A 24,426-nucleotide genomic window follows, 5' to 3' on the forward strand; every position below is an offset into this window, starting at 1 on the left:
TTTATAAACTAGACCGATTAAGATAGAGTTGTGTCAGAGCCATGATGAAGTAAGGTTAATGTGGAAAAATTTCTAAAATAATAAGCATAGAAATTGTATACAATTGGAATTAAACAGCCAGCAAAAGCTGTGAGATTGATTTAATTTGAGAAAGATGTACTATTTTGTTTTTCCGAATGATAACGATTTTTTTTGTCGCCAAGCTTCAATGGGACTGGGCAGGATACTCGAATGTCTGCCTTATGCCTGATGACCTGTGGGCCAAAATAGCCACCCGTTGGGTCCCACAAATTGAAAGGCGTCACGTTAGACCTCATCGGAGACGGACGAGCTTGACGCCTTTGACAGAGACTGGTGGAAGACTTCAGGGGATAGGGAAAAGTGGAAAAAAAGGAGGGAGGCCTTTGGCCAGCAGTGAGACACTATGGGCTCTTAATTATATAACATTTAAGGAACCTTGATATTATTTTTTAATTTGTAATGCGACCAACATTTGTCACAATGCAATACGACTAAATGTAAAGTCAATTGTTTTATAACGAGGGGACTCAATGTGTTGGCTTCGGCCCCACGCACACCTTCCTTCCTTGGGATCCCGAGATTAAGTTAAACTTATAAACATAACGTCTTATTTTTTGTAAAACATTTTTAAGACTCTTGAAAGGTTCTTATTAAATAAATCCCAAAAGTGAATTTCATATTGATCTCTTTCGATTTAGCGAATCGGAATCATTCTCAAGACAGTCAAGACGCTACTATCCCATTCATTCATTAACAAAACACTATCACAAACAATAGAATATCACACGTCAATCATGAACAAAACATTATCTACGTACATTCAACTCAACATCCACACATTATACATTGAAATGAAAAGTCACGACATTATCTGCACCATGTGCGAGCTTGATTGATAACAGCAATGTATACAATGGACACGGGCTGATCACGATGTGCAGTTTAAAGATTATGCCAGCCGGATTACCTACTGCAACAGAAGTTGATAATAATGATCATGGCACACATGTTTTGAGCAGTATGGTATGGTATTAAATATTCTATTGCTAAATTAATGTGAATATGAAAGATGTGGTGTGAAGGATATCAGTCAAAAGAGTTCGAGAACAAGAACAGTCCGTTTCAAAATAACCTATTGTAAATAAGCAGTTAAATAATGTAGAACCAACCTGATAACCACAGGCTTGCCTATTTTAACAAAGCTGAAAAAAATGAGCCGATTACGATACGAACGCCTTTGACAAGACACTGCCAATTGCACGTGATTCTGCTTCAGAGACTGCTTAAAGCGTGCTAATGGCATCTTATAAACAGCGAGTAACCTGAGGACAGTTTTTAGCTTTTGCACAAGATAATTTCACGTTCGTGTGATTAGGGATAAATGAGAACTCGCGAAGAGGTTAATGAAATGTAAATCTTTTTACTGTTATCTAACGGTTGACTTTCGGTCGTCGAATAGATTGTGTCTGTTACTGTTGCTGGCCTGTATTGGCCTTCAAATTTATAATACTGATAATGCAGTGCAATTGTCAGTTATGTCGGTCAGATGTGACCCAGCACGAAGCAAACAAACAACTTTATTTTAACATCAGCAAGGTGATATTTCTGACCTGTAGGTAGATTATGATAAAATACTTAATAAAACGTACTTTAACATATCGATAGTTGTATTTCACAGTTCCTAGCAGCAGCCGCTACATTGCATAGGACTCCCCTGAGGCCTGCGTGGAGGACCCCTGTCCTTGACTTTTCATCCCATGAACTCTTCGACTATGGAATGAACTCACTGCCAAGAGAGCCAAGGTTTTCTCGAGTGACTACAATAAATAGCTCTTCAAATAGGAGTCTAATACCTCCCAACGGGCTTTTAATGGGTCCGCAACGCATATATATAACTATAAGCGGACCGTAAGCTTGTTTGACACCAACCAGGTAAAAGTAATCTGCGTTCCCAATTGCCTAATACTTACCATAAAAAATATTCTACACTTTATCGACATCTAAAGATTAATGTGCAATTTGATTTCTCCTTCCTTTATGTTTGCATAACGCGACAGCCGGGTTACGTTACGTACTGTCATCGATTTTAACCGTTGGTTAATATAATAACCGTGGGTTATCGGGCCCGGTGGAGCGTGACCGCTCTTCCTTATTGCTGTCGTTTAGTAATCTATACATTGTTTATAATAAAATCACAGAAAGTGTCTGATTTAACCCGGTAGTAGATTTCATGGAATAAATTTAACGCACTGTCTTTATGTACCTAACGATACCTTTTAGAACACAAAGACATTAATTGAATAGAATACAGATTAAAGTTTGTGTGAAGTTTCAAAGTGTTGAAGCTACGTTGTGTAACATTTTTACTGCAATTCTGTAGTTATTTGACATCATTTAATTTTACGTTAAGACCGCTGTGAAATAATATTAGTCGTAGACAAATTTCATCAGTTTAATTTAAAACGCTATGCCATATTATTCGATGAAATGCTTTTACAACGTTTTTTATGCGGCTTAACACCGATCGCCTGATGATATATAGCGGTCTTTTGCAAAGCCGATACTTCCCCTCTAGTTTTAGTTATTAGATCTGTTTCCAATGTCAGTGGGGGCGAAATGTTAGGACTAGAGGCTGCGTTACGTGGTCATTTCCAAACCTTATTTACCTATTTACTTTTCGATTCGACGCCATTTGATGAGATACTGATGAACAGAGTTCGCAGTGACAATCACGTCTAGAGGGTAAAGAAGCACGTGCATTTTACATGAGAATATTATGACACCAGGACAAATTTATGCAAAGAAATCTCGGGTGATGTTTCGTTCCTACTATTCCAGGTTAGGCTGATTTTAGTGTCACGCGGACCGTCCGTGCGGATTGCTCCGCACCGGACCAATATGTATTAAGTTCAGGGAGCGTTTTAGAGTGGTCCGCGCGGACAGCTTTCTCATACAATTTGGCGGTGCGGAGCGATCCGAACGGACGGTCCGCGTGACACTAAAATCAGCCTTAAACTAAAGTAGAGGTTCCTTTAAATATATCGTGTCTGGATCACGGAGGTCACGACGCGACGGGCTATCATGACTAGACCACGACATCCGTGTCACGGCGGCATGGGTTGAATTTTCTCAAATATAAGCAATCTCTTAACGGCTTACGGCGCCCTCTGACCCACTCTTAGGTAGAACAGTCTTAATATGACATTACTGGTTACAGCACCATCAACAAAGTCTTCGCAAAGAAGGTCTCAACGGGGAAGGCCCGTCCGGGGATGGTGAAGGTAGGCACGTTTCCGAAGAATATGAAGAACATAACAGCGCCATCAACATAGTCCTCGCAAACGTTCTTCGCGAATAAGGTCTCGACGGGGTAGGTCCGTCCGGGGATGGTGAAGGTAGGCACGTTTCCGAAGAAGATGAAGAACATTGAGAAGTCTATGGTGCTGTTTATACTTAAATATATGACAATGACATACCTGTTTAACAGCACCATCAACATAGTCTTCACAAAGAAGGTCTCAACGGGGAAGGCCCGTCCGGGGATGGTGAAGGTAGGCACGTTTCCGAAGAATATGAAGAACATTAAGAAGTCTATGGTGCTGTTTAAACTTAAATATATGACAATGACATACCTGTTTAACAGCGCCATCAACATAGTCCTCGCAAACGTTCTTCGCGAATAAGGTCTCGACGGGGAAGGTCCGTCCGGGGATGGTGAAGGTAGGCACGTTCCCGAAGAAGGTGGAGAACTTGGAGGAGTCCATGGTGGCGGAGGTCACGATAAGCTTGAGGTCGCTGCGCCGGGCTACCACCTGCGGGCAAACGTATTTTTTTATTTATATGGGTTTTTTGTTGTTATTCTGTCTTGTCAGCCAGGTGACAATAGTAGTATAGTTTGTTAGAAGAAATGATATACTATGTTCCATTAATAAGCTAAGTAGAGGAGAGACATGCAAATTGTCGGGAAGTTTCGAAAATTGCGAAATTTCCACATGGAAAAAATTCAAAACCATATTATTGTATGGGAGGATTTCTAAAATGAAAGTTTGCTTTGAAATTTTCCTGAAATTTCCGAGAACTTTTCTAACTTTTTGGAAACTTTCCGCAACTTGCACATCCGTAGTCAAAATAGCCCAGAAAATCGGAAATAAAGGTAACAAAATAAATTCGCGATAGACCCGGTTTGAAATAGGTGTTCAAAACGCGAAGGTTTTAAATGTTATAGAGTCCAGAAAATCAACATTCCAACATTACAAGAACATACATCACATGCAGGGTATTTAGCTTAATGTAATTGTATTAAGTTAACTAATAAACTGTCGTGGATGTGAGTCAATGTCTGTGTTCTTGCCGATTTGCGGCTTGGCCATTTATTTAACTTTAGCCATTTTAAAGTGCAAATACCTCGCGCTTACTCTTATTTCGTCGTAATGTGTTAAAAGTTATGCATAAAGGGACAGTTTTGTAGAAATTCGTGAAAAATATGGACAGTTAAAGTAGTGCTTCCTTCAGGGGTGTACAATAAAGGGGTGCCCGTAGACCCTTGGCCTGCGGAAACGAAGTAGGAAAGCCAAAGGTCATACAAAGGCCCGGCCCGTGCAAAGAAAGCGGGAGAGCTGCTCTTATAGGCCTGGCGTGGTATGTTGTGACGGCGGCCGATCATAATATCCGTCAGATCATGAAATTCCTAGGCATATCGAGAAACGTGAAAATCGTTGTCTCGTTCCCTGAGTCGACGGAGCACCGAGCGGGGCGGAGCTCCTATTTGCGTTTGACAGTTTGCCCTTCGGTCATTTGGAGCAACCTAACGAATCTATCCTACCTATGTATTAGTTAATTGTGACTACCGTCAAAACATTAGACAGGAGCTTTGTGATTGGGCGCATTTTCCGATCGGCTGCCGACATATGCATTTTTACTGTCAAGTTTGTGCAAAGTTAACTTGCTCAGGTGACTCAGGTGTAGAAAAAAATTGGTACTTTCAAATCAAACTAATTGGTAACTTGCTTTGCTTTTGTTGCAGTGCATTTTCTATCTTCGTAACTCTCCCAAAACACACGTACCTAATACATATGACACTAGCTTTCGAGTATTGTTAACACGTTTAGTTGATCGTTTGCCAACCTTATTGCAAAGGAATAAAGTCCAACACTCAGTTATGTGTAGTACATAAGAGATGCGTTAAGTGTAGAAACTTGAAAAGGCGTTAATAATAGCAATTACAATTAAAGTACAATTTCACGCTCCGTCAGTTCGCATTCTATTTGCGTAATACGGCTGAGTATTCCAAGTGTTTACAGAGCACTGGCGACTCGAAATTACTATATATTATTTCACGCTGAAAATAGCAATTTACTTAATTTGCATCTCTCTCTCTTTCTCTGTGGTCGCTCCCTGTAACTGAGGATCGTGGTCATCAGTGGATGTGGACGCTCCACACCTGGTGTTTGTGATCTGCATCCATCGGTGCCTGTTCATCGCGTCTCTGACGATCGAGCAAAAAATGGTTGAGGATGGGCCCCTTTTTGCATGATCGCTACATCTAGTTGGAGATAGGAGACCGTCCCCGGCCTCGTTTGCCCTTAGTGTTTCCAACAATGCTTCAGCTTAGCTTAGTTTGCATAGGTAAGATTAATTTTCTGTTGGGAATCTGTGGTGCCAACCATAATTTTTTCATCCCCATCATTTTTTCTTTTCGTTTCACGTTTGTCGATGTAAGATTGTCATACCGATAGCCACGGCCAGATATCACTTCTTCTGTTTTTTATATTGCTTTACTGCAGGGATCTAAAATTTTTGACCTCAGGTGCCACGGCATGGCGTTCAGCTCTCCCTATTCTTATCGCGGATCGGATTGCATTTTCCATTTCCTGTCCGCAGGTAACTGGTCCCAAAAAGACATTTGGTTCACACAAAAAGAAAATGCTTGATTGAGTACCAAACTATGAACTACAGTAGCAAATTGCTACTAACTTATAGCAACAATCATAACATATCATGTATCCGAGTTGGTACGCTGGCTTTTTATACTTTACTTTTAAAAATATGCACCTTAATTTAAACGGAATAAGTTGCTTTTGCAATAAACCTTCAAGAATGTGCAAAGTTATTCTCATTGAAAGACTGAAAGTACGCTTTTGTGTTTCTGTATAAGATTTTTTTGCATTTTTAATCAAGAGCCCTTTGTGGTGTGAAAGAGCTACTAGTTTTCTTGTTGAGTGATTTTTTAGGTGCAGATTTTCTTGCGTGCGCAATTTGACTACACACAGAGTTTACTGTATACTTAGAGAATATAACCAAACGGAGACGCCTTGTCTGTAATTGTGGTATTTTCTATAAGAAGGGACCTTATTGTCGATGGCGCTTATTACGCCATTATAAACGATGCTCCGATATAAATACAATGCCGCGTGACGTTGTGCGGCGTAAGCGCAATCGACAATAAGGTCCCTTTTCATAGAAAATGCCCCAATTTTCTGTACAAAAAAGTGCCGATTTTTGCGGGGGATGGGAACGTCAAATGTACCTATACGTAACCAGGGCTTCGGGCAAACCCGGCTCCGTTCGGCTCAGCATTGCTCCGAGCAATTATTAGGGTTGGCACAACTTGACGTCCCGTTGCGTGCATGACCACAGATAACCTGAATTATACAGCTCTAAATAGCCGAAAGGGATATTGCCATATCTTAGAAAGGGACATCATGATTCGACCCTGAACCGCTGTCAAACTTCGGTTTTGTAGGAAGTTTCCTTTCTGTACGGTAGTACTATTATTTATTCTGTGACGTAACGTAAAAATAGCCATGTCAGATAAACGTCAGTCCATACATTGTTGATGACCATTGGCCGACTATTTTCGACAGAGGGGAACGCCTGTTAATGGCTACTCCGTTTGGTTATATCCTCTAAGACTGTATAGGACGGTACAACATGTTTAGCGAATAGATAGGTATAAGCTTATCAGTATTCCGCAGACCGTAGGGATCGTTTGTTCGTTTGATTACACCTGATTCAATATCCCGGGCTCAGGCGGGGATCTCACGGCAATTTGAACCTAATCAAATAGATGACTGGGTTCGTTTTTATCATGACACGCCAGGCAGGATTAAACGGTTTTGTAGCAAGATTTCAAGACATATTAGGTACTAGCTTTTGCCCGATTTCTGGGATACAAGCTACCCTACGTCCTTCCCCGGGACTCAAACTATCTCTATACCAAATTTCAACTAAATCGGTTCAGCGGTTTAAGCGTGAAGAGGTAACAGACACAGACAGACAGACAGACACACACTTTCGCATTTATAATATTTGCCCACGACTTCGTGGAGTGCGTAATTTGGGTAGATTATTTTTTATCCCATTTGCTTTTTATCGATTTCCTGTACAAACTTAAACCCCTCTTTTCACCCCTTAAAGGATGATTTCTGGGATTAAAACTACCCTATGTCCTTCCCCGGGACTCAAACTATCTCTATACCAAATTTCAACTAAATCGGTTGAGCGGTTTAAGCGTGAAGAGGTAACAGACAGACAGACAGACACGCTTTCGCATTTATAATATTAACTTGCTTGTGGAAACAAAAGTACAGTCAGCGATAAAAGCTTGTACCAAAAATGACATTTTTGCCAAAACCTATTACATTTTTCACACAGCTGTGAGTCATCTTCAAAGCATTTATACCACACTATACTAATTTCGCAAAGCGCTAAAGTTTCCATAAGTTGCGAAACAGATCGAGATAAAAACCGGACAAGTGCGAGTCGTACTCGCCCATCGAGGGTTCCATACTTTTTAGTATCTGTTGTTATAGCGGCCACAGAAATACATCATCTGTGAAAATTTTAACTGTCTAGCTATCACGGTTCATGAGACTGGCCTAATCTGCCTGGTGACAGACAGACAGACAGACGGACAGACAGAGACACGGACAGAGGAGGCTTAGTAAAAAGTGCGTGTTGATCAGAGATGCGCAGTAAATTGTCGCAAGTTGCAAAAGATTCAGGCCGGTGACTGCGGAATTGGGACAATGTTTGCGATGATGACACAGCAGGGAGTTAAATACCGTTGCCTCAGACTACAAATACACCGTATATGAAGCGTTGACGAAGAGTGCAAAAAGACCAGCCACAAGACAAGGTGCACTTTTACTTGCAAAATGCTTCGCTACAGCACTGCTGAGTTGCATCCTAGACCATTTTTATACCGCGTTTACCCCTTAGTACTACTTTTATAAGAGTCTCCGGCAAGCTCGGCTTAATTTCACCTTTCCATACAAATGGAGTTCCGTTTTCATTTTAAAACTACGTTTTGGATTGTAATGAAACTTTACACATACAATGACATGAGGTATATCTAGGTCTGAAATTAGTTTATATAACTCCAGTTTATAAAACAAACGAAATAGAGGAAACAAACGTTTTGTATGAAAAACGTAAATTCGCTGTATTTTTTTAACTATGGTATCTGAAGCTACATAAACATATTTAATACATAGATATACCTTATCCTATTGTAAGTAAAAAAGTTTCAGAGCAAATTAGCTACTCTTTTTAAAATGAGAGCGGAACTACGTTTGTATGGAGAACCGAGCTTGCCGGAGACCCTTAATAGGTATTTCTAATTTACATGAGTACCTACCCTACCTACAGGTCATAAACAAGGCCACCAGCTGCTTTTCATACTTAATTAGTAAGGGAGCATCTTAATATTTTTCAGTTAATTGGACTTCGCCTAATACAAAAAAAAAAAAAAATTGGTAGTTTATTTAAGAGATATAAAAATGTTTGTTTCCACGAAATAGCGATTTTTTAAAGGCATTTTTCAACGGAAAACAAATTTCGAAGCCTCGCACGCTCGCAATAAAACACTGGTACTAACAAATTTTTATTTGTGTACAGCAGTTGATAGCACCCACCAGTCTTTTAACGTATTTCTAATCTGTCACCACATAATCCACCATCATGTCAGCGAAAACAATTCATCTTGTGTCTTACCCATTACGTAACAGTGAAACATGGCGTCTCTGTATTATTTCCTAGTCAAGTAACGTAGAAAATGACACATTTCTATACAACTGTCAACATGTTGAATGCATTGTCATGTCATCTTACATATTACTCCCGAGCTCTAAAACTTACTCTGTTTGAACAATTATATGCCAATTTGAATCTTATTGCGTAGAAATATAATACATTAACCAGATTTAGGTCTGTAAGCTCTTTTAGACTATGAAAAGGATGTAGCGCTCTGTCTAGGAAGGAATCTAATCTGTTATCGTTGTAAATATACCGACATACAATACAACAAAAGAGTTATGTTTAGGTAACTTTCTTAGGTTAGTATCTGTATTGCCAAGTTTGTGATATCTGTAATTAGCTCCATGCATGAATTTATTTTTATGTTTGGATTCATAATTTATATCGTTGGAACACCGGAAATGATAAAAATACTTTTGTAAAGCTTAACATTATTTTATTAAAAAATATTTAAAATGTTGAAAATTTTTGAGCGGTTGAAACGCTCATAATTTTTGGCGCGAATTCGACAGAGCGTGATGACGTCACACGTTGGGAGGCCCAACTGACGTTTGCTACTAATGACACTAATCTGTCGAACGCGTGACTTCACGTGGCGTTTCGAGCGTTTCGCTCACTAGCTTTTCGCGGGCAAATTTTTGTACTTTTTATTTATAATTTTAAGTAATTAAATGGTAATTTAAAAACGGAAATGCATTTGTAACATGATATAACGGTAACAAACATCCGAATAAAACATATTTCGTTCAAATATAAACTTCATGCATGAGGCTTATTATACCGGTATTTTTAGACACACGGAATTAATGTCAACAAAGGTGTGGCCGGTAACAAAAAACTTTTGCAGCATTCAAGGTACTTACAGTCTGGCAAAAAGAGTAGAAATAAAAAAGTGGCAACACTGTAGCGTCGTCCCATTCAAATCTAAGAAAAACGGGACGACACTACAGTGTTGTCACTTTTTAATTTCTACTCTTTTTTGCCAGACTGTAAACTGTCCATATATTTCATATTTATTAGAAATCTTCTTTTATTCTACTACAGAAATAATGACTGTTAAAAGGAAACTAAATTTGAACATAAAACATTTTGGTATATTGATGGAAAATAAAAAGCTGCTTTTGTCGGGTAGTTTATTTATTGCACTGGTATCACTATGTAGATTCACCCGGGCGACCAAATTGCGGGCCGCTAGAAATTATTTTTAACTAACTTTCGAGATTTGGTGCTCCCGCGGAATCGCTTTTAATGGCTTTAATTTAAACCAACTTTAAAAAAAGGTAGAGGTTATCAATTTCATCGTTAGTTTCGTAAGTATGTAGATGCTACCGCAAAACTCCGTCATTTCTGGACCGATTTAGAGAATTACCTATTATTTTTTTGAATGAAACCTTAGTTTTAAGTTGGTTCCATTTTCGACAGAACCCAGTTCTGATGATCGAATGATGAATTGAGAGAGCTCCTCAAATATTATTGGCGTACATCTAGCAAATTTTGTGTTTTCCCCAACAAATCAAGTTTTTACAATATAAAAAAGTGCCATTTGCTGAAGTGAAACTGCTGATGAAGAGAACGAACGGTAGGTTACTATTTTTAATGCTTTTCCATCCATCGTGAATATTACAAAAATGTACTCGTAATTGTGTGTCATTAATAAATAGGTACCTATTGTATGAGATAATTCATTTCTTACCAACATTTATTTTTATATTTTTCTGCGAGCCATTACTCTGAGAACCCCTGACTTGCCTGCAAGTGTCATTAACAATGACAGTAGTTTGTTTACATTAGTTCCGTGAGTTAAAAAAATAGAATATGGGTACGGAAGGGGCGACGCTAAAACGAAAAAATTAAAAGCAAACCTGTATTCATTTTTATGTCATCTTTATAAAAACACTCATGTATGTGTGTATTTTTCTAAAACTATATTAAGATAAAATAATTTCACGGTTTAGACTCACTTGTTTTAGTAATGTTAGTATGTCTCACAACAGGTTAAATTCAACTATATTAAGGTACCAAAATTGCTATCGTAAAACACGTATACCTCAATGTCGGTCTTACTTTCGCAAGTAGATATTTCTTGAATATTAAGACAGGAGCAACAAACATGGGAACAGCTGAGACGAAGTGTAGCAATTTTGTACAATTGTTGAATTTTACACTATACACTTACACTTGACCCTGACTCAGTATCTTACAAGATTGATGAAAACGAGTCCTGCATGTAATTAGCTATATCATAAATATGCAGTCAGGATTAGTTGAAAGCTGCTATGCATGATTGCTTTTGGCTCACATATTTTCTGAACAAATAATGTCACGAATGTCACGATTGTCACGTGCTCTGAAAACATCAAATATTTGAACAAATAAAATCAGTTTACGTTGGAGACGTTGGGCACCGTTGATCGAGTAATCAAATTTAAAATAAGAACATTCCGGACCGACGAGCCCCCAGACACGTGACATAAACGTTCGAAAAACAAACGACGGCGTCCCATTGGCGCGTTTAAATTTAGAACGAATTCGATAATTGCTCGGCAGTTTGCCGAATATCGTGCTGCGTGCGCTGAGTGAGAACTTTCTGTAGAAAAATTAGCAATCAATAAAGCTTAATTTTCTTAACGACCTGGGGTCCGTTTATCAAAAGTTTGTAGCTTGTAATACAAGTGGAAGTCCCTTTCTAACAAAAGCTGTCAAAAAGGGACTTCCACTTGTATTACAAGCTACAAGCCTTTGATAAACGAGCCCCTGTTCGTATTTCGATAATGGTTTTAAAATCGACATGATCTTTATTTATAGCCGAGTCGTGAATTTATTGATAATGATAGTGTAAAGAACTCTACAATTAGCACATACACATTTAGGTACACGTTATTTATCTAATTCAATTGGACGCCATAATTAGTTTCATAGAGCAGTATAAGAGAGACTCGACGTATATATAATTATGAGTTGTTAAGGCCCTGGGATAAATAACAAGGACAATTTTTTGGTGCCGTAATTGTTTTTATAAATTTAGTACGGTCAGCTGCAGAGAAAAGATGCCACGCTGCATACAAACTTCTATGCAGGGATGGCACCTTTTCTCTGTGCATTATTCAGGATTGCTACTAGAATGCCCTATACAGGACTAAACATAATATGATCATGATAATGAAATACAATACAAAAAACGGACAAGTGCGAGTCGGAATCGCCCACCGAGGGTTCCGTACTTTTTAGTATTTGGTGTTATAGCGGCAACAAAAATACTACTATCACGGTTCATGAGATGCAGCCTGGTGACAGACAGACGGACAGCGGAGTCTTAGTAATAGGATCCCGTTTTTACCCTTTGGGTACGGAGCCCTAAAAAGCAATGAAATAGAGTCAAATTGTATGGAAATAACCACAGTGACTTTTATGGCCCTTGAAAAATGTAAATATGTATGTATTAATCGAAACGTAATATTTTGCCCGTACACAGCTGTAAGTATTTATGGGATTCATTACAATTACAAAACACAAAATATATATAGAATTCTAGCAAAAAAATCAATACTCTTGTCAATCGATACAGTTGCATACCCAATAAATACCCATACTACATAAAATGGTGAAATTGAACATATTCAAGTTAAAATTGTTCTTGACAAAAACTGTCGTTAACGAATACCTTATTTATTCCTTATTTATTTTAATTGTGCACAAAGCAACAGTTGTACCTAAATTTAAATGAAGCACGATTGAAAAGAATGTGACGTCAAATATGACGTCAATTGTTCGTGACATTGATATATCGTGTGGGGTTAAAATAACACCAAGTGAACCAGAAATATGCTAGATACTAATATATGTTACTATTAATAACGATTAGATTAGTTAATGGAGTAGATATAGAATTTTTATTTGTGAAGAAATTGACAGATGATTTGCTGGTTTTGCAAACTATATTTATTATTCATATACTTTACAAAAAAAAACAACACAATAAAATAAAAAATACCATCAATAAAAATACCTAATACTTAAAAATACCCACAATAATAAAAGCTCCCGACGCAAAAGTTCCCATCACGCTTGCTGCGTTTCCGCGTGGAATCGCCGCGTTTTGCAAACTATAACATCGTATCCGTTGTTATAACTTATCTAAACCAGAGATCTCCAACATTTTTTGTGACAAGTCGCCTTTTGTAAAGATGCGTGTTCTATTCTATTTGAATATTGTAAAGGTGAAATCTACGGGTTACATAAATGAGTAAAGCTAGTCGAGCCCTCCTTGCATTTATATAAATCCCTGGTCTGATGTCATATCTAGCCATCCAATCTACCAAAGTTAAAATATGCTTAATTAAGTACGTCATGTTGTTCATATTATTATCTATTTAATCCACAGTTAGCATAATTCTAGCATCTAGTTAAATTTGAACTAGCGATGTCAGTAGTTTTTAGGATAGCTCCTGCTTCCTGATTTTTTAACATTTTTTTAACTCAGAGAAAACTAAGACTTCATTTTTAAAAGCTTTTTATTAACTTGCGATGTACCTATGTGTATGTTTGTATGTACTTATGTACGGGTCAAATCTTGCTAGTAAAATTTGAACTACTTCCCGACTTCCAACGAAACTGAAAATTTGCATACATGAAAGTCGGGCGACAATGCAATATTATGGTACCATCGAGCTGATCTGACGACGGAAACAGGAGGTGGCCATAGGAACTCTGTGATAAAACAACGCAACCTAATTGTATTTAGGGTTTTTAGAAGTGTCTCGATGAGTATTCGTTACCTGTGGAAAGAAAAGTACAGTTAGCGATGAAAGCTTGTACCAAAAATGGTTTTTTGCCAAAAACTTATTAGTATTTACCATATCAGCACTTTATCGTACACTGCTGGGCATAGGCCTCTCTTCTGGTACGCCACTTGTCCCGGTTCTGAGCTAATCTCATACAGAAGTGACCCGCATTCTTCCGGATTCTTCCTTCATTTTTAGTATTAAGCTTGGTTGTAGAAGTGTTAGAATATAGGTCCTTTTAACCTAAAGAGTCACACATACATACCTACTACGGTCTCGTTTACGTAATTTATGTTATAATCCACGTTAATTAATAACAGAAATGTATGCAAAAGATCTGAACAATGAACTTGGTAAAGACAAAGTAAGCTTAATTAAAGGAGTGTAATTATGATGCCTTTGTTCAAAGCTAAGACGCTCAGGAATAAATTACTTTCAAAACTTTATATACTTTGTGCCTACACCAGGTGTTACAAATATACATAGTATGTTATATGTACCTACGAAAATAGGTTTCAAAAATACGTTAACGCAAGTTAATATATGTATATGTAGATATTTATGTAAGTATCTATACTTATATTATAAATGCGAAAGTCTGTCTGTGTCTTCACGCTTAAACCACTAAACCGATTTAGTTGAAATTTGGCATAGATATAGTTTGAGTCCCGGGGAAGGACATAGGATAGTTTTTATGTCGGATATCATCCCTAAAGGGGTGAAAAGGGGGGATGGAATTGAGAGATTTAATGAATTGCCTGATAATTGATGTCAAGCAAATCTTAAATTGAATGATTACTTTTATCCAGGCGCGAAACTTACTCTTGCTGCTGTTACTGATTCCACGCAGACTGACCGTACAATTGAGTCCTCCTCATCACGTAATAGTGCCACATCTAACTAAATATATTGATGGCTTTTAATTCCCTGACCGTGAGAGCTAGGAGTCAAGTGCAGCGGTCACGTGTATAGCGTAGCGTGTCGTAACCGAGAGCTAGATATTTTAAAACATTTGTATTATGTAAAATGGTTTTTTGCCAAAAACTTATTAGTATTTACCATATCAGCACTTTATCGTACACTGCTGGGCATAGGCCTCTCTTCTGGTACGCCACTTGTCCCGGTTCTGAGCTAATCTCATACAGAAGTGACCCGCATTCTTCCGGATTCTTCCTTCATTTTTAGTATTAAGCTTGGTTGTAGAAGTGTTAGAATATAGGTCCTTTTAACCTAAAGAGTCACACATACATACCTACTACGGTCTCGTTTACGTAATTTATGTTATAATCCACGTTAATTAATAACAGAAATGTATGCAAAAGATCTGAACAATGAACTTGGTAAAGACAAAGTAAGCTTAATTAAAGGAGTGTAATTATGATGCCTTTGTTCAAAGCTAAGACGCTCAGGAATAAATTACTTTCAAAACTTTATATACTTTGTGCCTACACCAGGTGTTACAAATATACATAGTATGTTATATGTACCTACGAAAATAGGTTTCAAAAATACGTTAACGCAAGTTAATATATGTATATATTCCATCGTGAATATTACAAAAATGTACTCGTAATTGTGTGTCATTAATAAATAGGTACCTATTGTATGAGATAATTCATTTCTTACCAACATTTATTTTTATATTTTTCTGCGAGCCATTACTCTGAGAACCCCTGACTTGCCTGCAAGTGTCATTAACAATGACAGTAGTTTGTTTACATTAGTTCCGTGAGTTAAAAAAATAGAATATGGGTACGGAAGGGGCGACGCTAAAACGAAAAAATTAAAAGCAAACCTGTATTCATTTTTATGTCATCTTTATAAAAACACTCATGTATGTGTGTATTTTTCTAAAACTATATTAAGATAAAATAATTTCACGGTTTAGACTCACTTGTTTTAGTAATGTTAGTATGTCTCACAACAGGTTAAATTCAACTATATTAAGGTACCAAAATTGCTATCGTAAAACACGTATACCTCAATGTCGGTCTTACTTTCGCAAGTAGATATTTCTTGAATATTAAGACAGGAGCAACAAACATGGGAACAGCTGAGACGAAGTGTAGCAATTTTGTACAATTGTTGAATTTTACACTATACACTTACACTTGACCCTGACTCAGTATCTTACAAGATTGATGAAAACGAGTCCTGCATGTAATTAGCTATATCATAAATATGCAGTCAGGATTAGTTGAAAGCTGCTATGCATGATTGCTTTTGGCTCACATATTTTCTGAACAAATAATGTCACGAATGTCACGATTGTCACGTGCTCTGAAAACATCAAATATTTGAACAAATAAAATCAGTTTACGTTGGAGACGTTGGGCACCGTTGATCGAGTAATCAAATTTAAAATAAGAACATTCCGGACCGACGAGCCCCCAGACACGTGACATAAACGTTCGAAAAACAAACGACGGCGTCCCATTGGCGCGTTTAAATTTAGAACGAATTCGATAATTGCTCGGCAGTTTGCCGAATATCGTGCTGCGTGCGCTGAGTGAGAACTTTCTGTAGAAAAATTAGCAATCAATAAAGCTTAATTTTCTTAACGACCTGGGGTCCGTTTATCAAAAGTTTGTAGCTTGTAATACAAGTGGAAGTCCCTTTCTAACAAAAGCTGTCAAAAAGGGACTTCCACTTGTATTACAAGCTACAAGCCTTTGATAAACGAGCCCCTGTTCGTATTTCGATAATGGTTTTAAAATCGACATGATCTTTATTTATAGCCGAGTCGTGAATTTATTGATAATGATAGTGTAAAGAACTCTACAATTAGCACATACACATTTAGGTACACGTTATTTATCTAATTCAATTGGACGCCATAATTAGTTTCATAGAGCAGTATAAGAGAGACTCGACGTATATATAATTATGAGTTGTTAAGGCCCTGGGATAAATAACAAGGACAATTTTTTGGTGCCGTAATTGTTTTTATAAATTTAGTACGGTCAGCTGCAGAGAAAAGATGCCACGCTGCATACAAACTTCTATGCAGGGATGGCACCTTTTCTCTGTGCATTATTCAGGATTGCTACTAGAATGCCCTATACAGGACTAAACATAATATGATCATGATAATGAAATACAATACAAAAAACGGACAAGTGCGAGTCGGAATCGCCCACCGAGGGTTCCGTACTTTTTAGTATTTGGTGTTATAGCGGCAACAAAAATACTACTATCACGGTTCATGAGATGCAGCCTGGTGACAGACAGACGGACAGCGGAGTCTTAGTAATAGGATCCCGTTTTTACCCTTTGGGTACGGAGCCCTAAAAAGCAATGAAATAGAGTCAAATTGTATGGAAATAACCACAGTGACTTTTATGGCCCTTGAAAAATGTAAATATGTATGTATTAATCGAAACGTAATATTTTGCCCGTACACAGCTGTAAGTATTTATGGGATTCATTACAATTACAAAACACAAAATATATATAGAATTCTAGCAAAAAAATCAATACTCTTGTCAATCGATACAGTTGCATACCCAATAAATACCCATACTACATAAAATGGTGAAATTGAACATATTCAAGTTAAAATTGTTCTTGACAAAAACTGTCGTTAACGAATACCTTATTTATTCCTTATTTATTTTAATTGTGCACAAAGCAACAGTTGTACCTAAATTTAAATGAAGCACGATTGAAAAGAATGTGACGTCAAATATGACGTCAATTGTTCGTGACATTGATATATCGTGTGGGGTTAAAATAACACCAAGTGAACCAGAAATATGCTAGATACTAATATATGTTACTATTAATAACGATTAGATTAGTTAATGGAGTAGATATAGAATTTTTATTTGTGAAGAAATTGACAGATGATTTGCTGGTTTTGCAAACTATATTTATTATTCATATACTTTACAAAAAAAAACAACACAATAAAATAAAAAATACCATCAATAAAAATACCTAATACTTAAAAATACCCACAATAATAAAAGCTCCCGACGCAAAAGTTCCCATCACGCTTGCTGCGTTTCCGCGTGGAATCGCCGCGTTTTGCAAACTATAACATCGTATCCGTTGTTATAACTTATCTAAACCAGAGATCTCCAACATTTTTTGTGACAAGTCGCCTTTTGTAAAGATGCGTGTTCTATTCTATTTGAATATTGTAAAGGTGAAATCTACGGGTTACATAAATGAGTAAAGCTAGTCGAGCCCTCCTTGCATTTATATAAATCCCTGGTCTGATGTCATATCTAGCCATCCAATCTACCAAAGTTAAAATATGCTTAATTAAGTACGTCATGTTGTTCATATTATTATCTATTTAATCCACAGTTAGCATAATTCTAGCATCTAGTTAAATTTGAACTAGCGATGTCAGTAGTTTTTAGGATAGCTCCTGCTTCCTGATTTTTTAACATTTTTTTAACTCAGAGAAAACTAAGACTTCATTTTTAAAAGCTTTTTATTAACTTGCGATGTACCTATGTGTATGTTTGTATGTACTTATGTACGGGTCAAATCTTGCTAGTAAAATTTGAACTACTTCCCGACTTCCAACGAAACTGAAAATTTGCATACATGAAAGTCGGGCGACAATGCAATATTATGGTACCATCGAGCTGATCTGACGACGGAAACAGGAGGTGGCCATAGGAACTCTGTGATAAAACAACGCAACCTAATTGTATTTAGGGTTTTTAGAAGTGTCTCGATGAGTATTCGTTACCTGTGGAAAGAAAAGTACAGTTAGCGATGAAAGCTTGTACCAAAAATGGTTTTTTGCCAAAAACTTATTAGTATTTACCATATCAGCACTTTATCGTACACTGCTGGGCATAGGCCTCTCTTCTGGTACGCCACTTGTCCCGGTTCTGAGCTAATCTCATACAGAAGTGACCCGCATTCTTCCGGATTCTTCCTTCATTTTTAGTATTAAGCTTGGTTGTAGAAGTGTTAGAATATAGGTCCTTTTAACCTAAAGAGTCACACATACATACCTACTACGGTCTCGTTTACGTAATTTATGTTATAATCCACGTTAATTAATAACAGAAATGTATGCAAAAGATCTGAACAATGAACTTGGTAAAGACAAAGTAAGCTTAATTAAAGGAGTGTAATTATGATGCCTTTGTTCAAAGCTAAGACGCTCAGGAATAAATTACTTTCAAAACTTTATATACTTTGTGCCTACACCAGGTGTTACAAATATACATAGTATGTTATATGTACCTACGAAAATAGGTTTCAAAAATACGTTAACGCAAGTTAATATATGTATATGTAGATATTTATGTAAGTATCTATACTTATATTATAAATGCGAAAGTCTGTCTGTGTCTTCACGCTTAAACCACTAAACCGATTTAGTTGAAATTTGGCATAGATATAGTTTGAGTCCCGGGGAAGGACATAGGATAGTTTTTATGTCGGATATCATCCCTAAAGGGGTGAAAAGGGGGGATGGAATTGAGAGATTTAATGAATTGCCTGATAATTGATGTCAAGCAAATCTTAAATTGAATGATTACTTTTATCCAGGCGCGAAACTTACTCTTGCTGCTGTTACTGATTCCACGCAGACTGACCGTACAATTGAGTCCTCCTCATCACGTAATAGTGCCACATCTAACTAAATATATTGATGGCTTTTAATTCCCTGACCGTGAGAGCTAGGAGTCAAGTGCAGCGGTCACGTGTATAGCGTAGCGTGTCGTAACCGAGAGCTAGATATTTTAAAACATTTGTATTAAACCCTAATACGACTCCTGGACACTACTGGTTGTGTAACAGAGACGCATCTAGCTATTAGTATTGCTCTAATTTCTCTGACCGTGGGAGCTAGGAGTCAAGTGCAGCGGTTACGTGTATAGCGTAGCGTATCGTAACCGAAAGCTAGATATTTTAAAACATTTGTATAAACCCTAATACGACTCCTGGACACTACTGGTTGTGTAACAGAGACGCATCTAACTATATTCTTGCTCTAATTTCTCTGACCGTGGAAGCTTCAGTCAAGTGCAGCGTCACGTGTAGCGTCAGTAGCGAGTTGTAACATTGGTATATAACCGACTGAACGTCATTCATAAATAAAAACCGGTCACAAACATGTCGGGCTATGTTTCGTGTGAGGTTATGTTACCCGTTATTATAGCCTTAGATTGAGGAAGGCATAAATCGGTGTTTTAATTGCAATATAATTACCCGACAAGTATGTTTTAAACACAGTACAGTAATATACTTAAATACACTAATTTTAATAATAAACTATGAAGATCAGCTTGATCGCCGTAATTACAAACTTCCCGTATAAATTTAGGTAAGAATAGGGTATTTGACTACTAGTCAAATCAGTTTCTTTTTTAGAACTGTCAAAACGATTTGTTGTTATGGAATTTATATGAAACACTAGCATGTGACGTCACGATCAAATTACCTACTCTTTATAGTTTTATACTGGTTATAAAATATAAATTGTGTCTAAAAATAACGCTGTCTACGTTTCTTTATTAATCTTCCGGTGCTTTATTTCTTGCATTGTGTAAAATAATTTATTTTGAATACAGTCAAATACCCTATATTGCTGTAGTAGAGTATACGAGTACATACTCGGTTTCATAAGTTGTCTGGAATGGATCTATTTTTACTGATAATGATAAGACTTCCGTTGTCTTCCTCTATTTTTAATCAATTAGCTCCAAGCATGAATTAGCTTTAATTTTTATATTCATAATTTATATCGTTAAAACACCGGAAAAAATAAAAATACTTTTGTAAACCTTCACATTATTGTATTAAAAATATTTAAAATGTTGAAAAATTTTGAGCGGTAGAAACACTCATAATTTTTGGCGCGAATTCGACAGAGCGTGATGACGTCACACGTTTGGACGGTCCAAGGTTCAACCAACGTTTGCTACTAATGACACTGTGAACTAACCAATCTGTCGAACGCGTGACGTCACGTGACATTTCGCGCGTTACGCTCACTAGCTTTTCGCGGGCAAATTTTGTACTTTTTATTTATTATTTTAAGCAATGAAATGATAACCTAATATCGGAAATGCATTTGTAACATGATATAACGGTAACAAACATCCGAATAAAAAATATTTCGTTCAAATATAAACTTCATGCATTAGGCTAATTGTTTTTCTTTTTTTGAGGTGACTAATTAATAGTATTTCATCAGAATAAATATAATTCTACAACTTAGTTTGCAAGTAAACTTAGGTCCTGTTTGGCCTAGGCCATAGTTTGATACCCCGCCGCCGCTGCCAAAGTTTTCGTTCCAAAAAACCGACGTTCTCGTTTTTAATTTTATGTTAGTTATTTATATCAGTTATAAAAGTAACTTACCTCAGAACAGCGTTATTCAAATAAAAGTCACGCCTAAACAAAAATAGAGTTAATATTGGGCCATAGTCGGGAGATCCTGGAGTAGTTAAGTGGTTTTACTGTATCAAATAAGGTGAAAACACATTTTGCAAGATTATCTACACGCTTTATGAGGTTGTAGGCGTTATGAGATAAAACCCGTATTAATATCTAGCCAGCTTTCCAGACTGGTTCGCTTGCTTGGTACTTTAAAAGTACATTTACTAGTATAATAATTCTACACAATCATTATAAAGTCTCGTTATATTTGAAGTGTCAAATCACAAGATAAGTTCACTAAAATAAATAAATATTGGACAATCTTACACAAATCGAGCAAGTCCTACAGTAAGCTCAATAAGGCTTGTGTTGTGGGTACTGGACGACGATATACAGTGGCTAGAAAATAAGTGCATTCCCGTTGCCAGGGAGGATTTGGGATTGTACTGAGCAACTTCTACTATGGGACAAACCACGAAATCGCGATTACCTATGCACTACATCTGTACGCTATTATTGAAGCTGACTCTACTTTAAACTGATTGTGATTTACCATGGCATATACCTAGTTACTTTTATGCGCGTGCTTGTGTAAAATTCAAATGTTACTCATTACATAAAACCATAAAAACAAATGGCATTCTCTACTAGACAATTCGAGAAACTCATTAAGTCAGTGCAAGGAACATATCATCGTAAAGAGGGTGTTGACACACAGACATTATGAAATAATATATGTATTATTGCAGACGACAGTAAATGTTATTACTGCACTAACATGAGAATTCTCGGCAAAAGCACAGAATTTGATTCTCAAAGAGAAACGGCACTGCATGCATGATGCGGCATGTACATTTAATAGAGAAAGAAAGAAAATACATTTATTTAGCATCATAACATAAATATTGCAAAAACACATACAACACAAACTAGATGCTAAACAGGATACCCACTCAGCATAATGCCACGGCAAGCCATGACGCTGATTTTCAGTGGGTACCTGAATTAAAACTAAGCTACAATACAACTAAACTAAAACTAAACGAGTGGCAACACAAACGTCAAACACAAATTACAGAATACCGACACAATGAAGAGGGAAACTACAAAGTAAAATAAACTAAAATTGAGAGAAGATGGGTTGCTTTTCCCGTCAGTGAGACATAACAGGAAAATTACCTTACGCATACATGTAAAAATTAAATTCTTAAAATTTTATTAAGAAAGTTACTTAATTTGATCGTTCAGCAAGTATGCTCGACATTTGGACTTAAAAGTGTTAAGCGATTTCAGTGCACGGATGCAATAGGGCAATATTACTTACATTTAATATAAATTCGTAGTAGTACCTATTCCATTCACTCATTCATTCTATTCATGCCAGGTTTCGTGAAAGGACCTGTAAGTCAAATACCACAAGCAATACATGACCAAACTTAGAAGAGATTACCTAGCAAATATGTCCTGCATTTCACAATCAGGTCGCGATCGATTACCGATGGGACATTGTATGCGCACGTAACGCGAGGATGCAAATACTATTAACCGATATACAACCTTATAGCACCGTAATAGGGTCTACGTATAGTCAGTTATAAGCGGCGTTTAGTATAATTAATTACCATTTCGGTGTACCACCGTAACTGATCATTTGTGAGCTCTATTGGAAATACAGAAAGTCCATCGATGGTCAGTGAGTATTGCCGTATAGCGGATTGCACTGGTTAACACCGGTTACCCCCGGAATGCATTGTCGAGGAAGCAGGATGTGTTGATTGGTATTTGTGTTTGGTTGTAGGATGTGTTTATGCATTCAGACAAACAACAGGGAAAGGAGATCTCCAGGAGATCCAGCTGGGTTGGGCGGCATTCAACAAACTAGCGGACATACTTAAATCTGATAACGTTCCACAATACCTGAAAACTCGCCTCTTTAATCAATGTGTCCTGCCCACCATGACATACGGTGCCGAAACATGGACGCTCACTAAGGAGGCTGTGCATAAAATACGAGTAGCACAAAGAGCCATGGAGCGTCATGCTCGGCATCAAACATCAAGACCGAGTGAGGAATGTCGAGATCCGACGCCGCACCAAGGTGCGAGATGTGGGTGACGTCATTACCAAGCCTAAACGGAGTTGGTCAGGACATGTTGCCAGGCAGAGATGGCAGGTGGACCAAAATGTTGACGGATTGGTGGCCACTTTCGGATTCAGAACTGGTAGATAACTTGTACGTAGTAGTCACTCAATGAGAGAAAGTGAATGAGATAAAGTGGGACAATTAGACAAGACTGAATTTAAAATTTTACTACTAAAGTCATAGAACTCAAATCAACGCCAACATAAGAGAGTGAATATTTCAATAACTGATAATATACATTGTTAGTTGTTATAAAGCCTGCTAATACAATAATATATAATTTTCTACTGCGTATTGCTGCCGAATGCAATGCTGCGAATATCAAAATCAATGTTGATACCTGAAACACTGTGACTGTGCAGCAATGCAGTCAACAGCAATGCTGCAGCAGCCACGCAATCGGAATATATCCTTTAAGAGCTGACAATCAATTGCGACATCGCTAGTTTTAATAAGGTGCAGCGTACGGAATTACCATTTCGGTACATGTCGGATTGCTCTGCTCAATACTGGCAATGGCATAGACTAAATAATACTGGACTAATGATACTGATCAGACTTGGCCTTTGTCGAGGTAATGGGTGACTGATGGGTGTAGGAAGCGGGTATTTATGTTTCATTGTACGTTGTTTTTACGCGTTTAGTGCTGGTAAACATCTGGTAGTAATACTTGTACTTGTAGCACAGTCTATAAAACAATACAGTCATTCGACGAAGCCGTCTAGACAGGGCAATAGTGCGGGGTGCCAGGGGCGAGGGGTGTACCTCGTGCACCCGAGCTGCATACATTCGCCATTGTTAGTAGCTCGGTACACGTCAAAGGCGTCGGTCCACTGTATACTTTTTACACTGTGCTTGTAGTACGGTATTGTAGACAGTATTCAAAGAGACAGCTAAGCTGGAACTATCCGGCAAGACTCAAATTTAAATTTTACAATAAACGCGTTCGAATATCAAATTAGCACAGTTATACGGGAGTGAACATTTCAAAAAGGAAAGGATTTCAACAGTGTATTTGATATTTGATCATATTTAGAGACATCAATTTTGCAAATAATTTTCTAGATTCGGCCGAGTTTTAAAGAT

At 37.4% G+C, this 24,426-nt stretch overlaps 1 protein-coding gene across 3 annotated transcripts in view; it reads right to left on the bottom strand.

Annotated features, from left to right (window-relative positions):
• LOC134745367 (pre-mRNA-splicing factor ATP-dependent RNA helicase PRP16-like) overlaps nt 1-24,426 on the bottom strand; it is a 111,845-nt gene that overhangs the window by 15,915 nt on the left and 71,504 nt on the right. For all 3 annotated transcript variants that reach the window (XM_063679398.1, XM_063679397.1, XM_063679399.1), the window contains exon 2: nt 3,654-3,833. In XM_063679398.1, the coding sequence (XP_063535468.1) occupies nt 3,654-3,833 (180 nt within the window). The remainder of the gene's footprint in view (nt 1-3,653; nt 3,834-24,426) is intronic.

Source organism: Cydia strobilella, chromosome 11, assembly GCF_947568885.1.
Source record: "Cydia strobilella chromosome 11, ilCydStro3.1, whole genome shotgun sequence".
Lineage (NCBI taxonomy): Eukaryota > Metazoa > Arthropoda > Insecta > Lepidoptera > Tortricidae > Cydia > Cydia strobilella.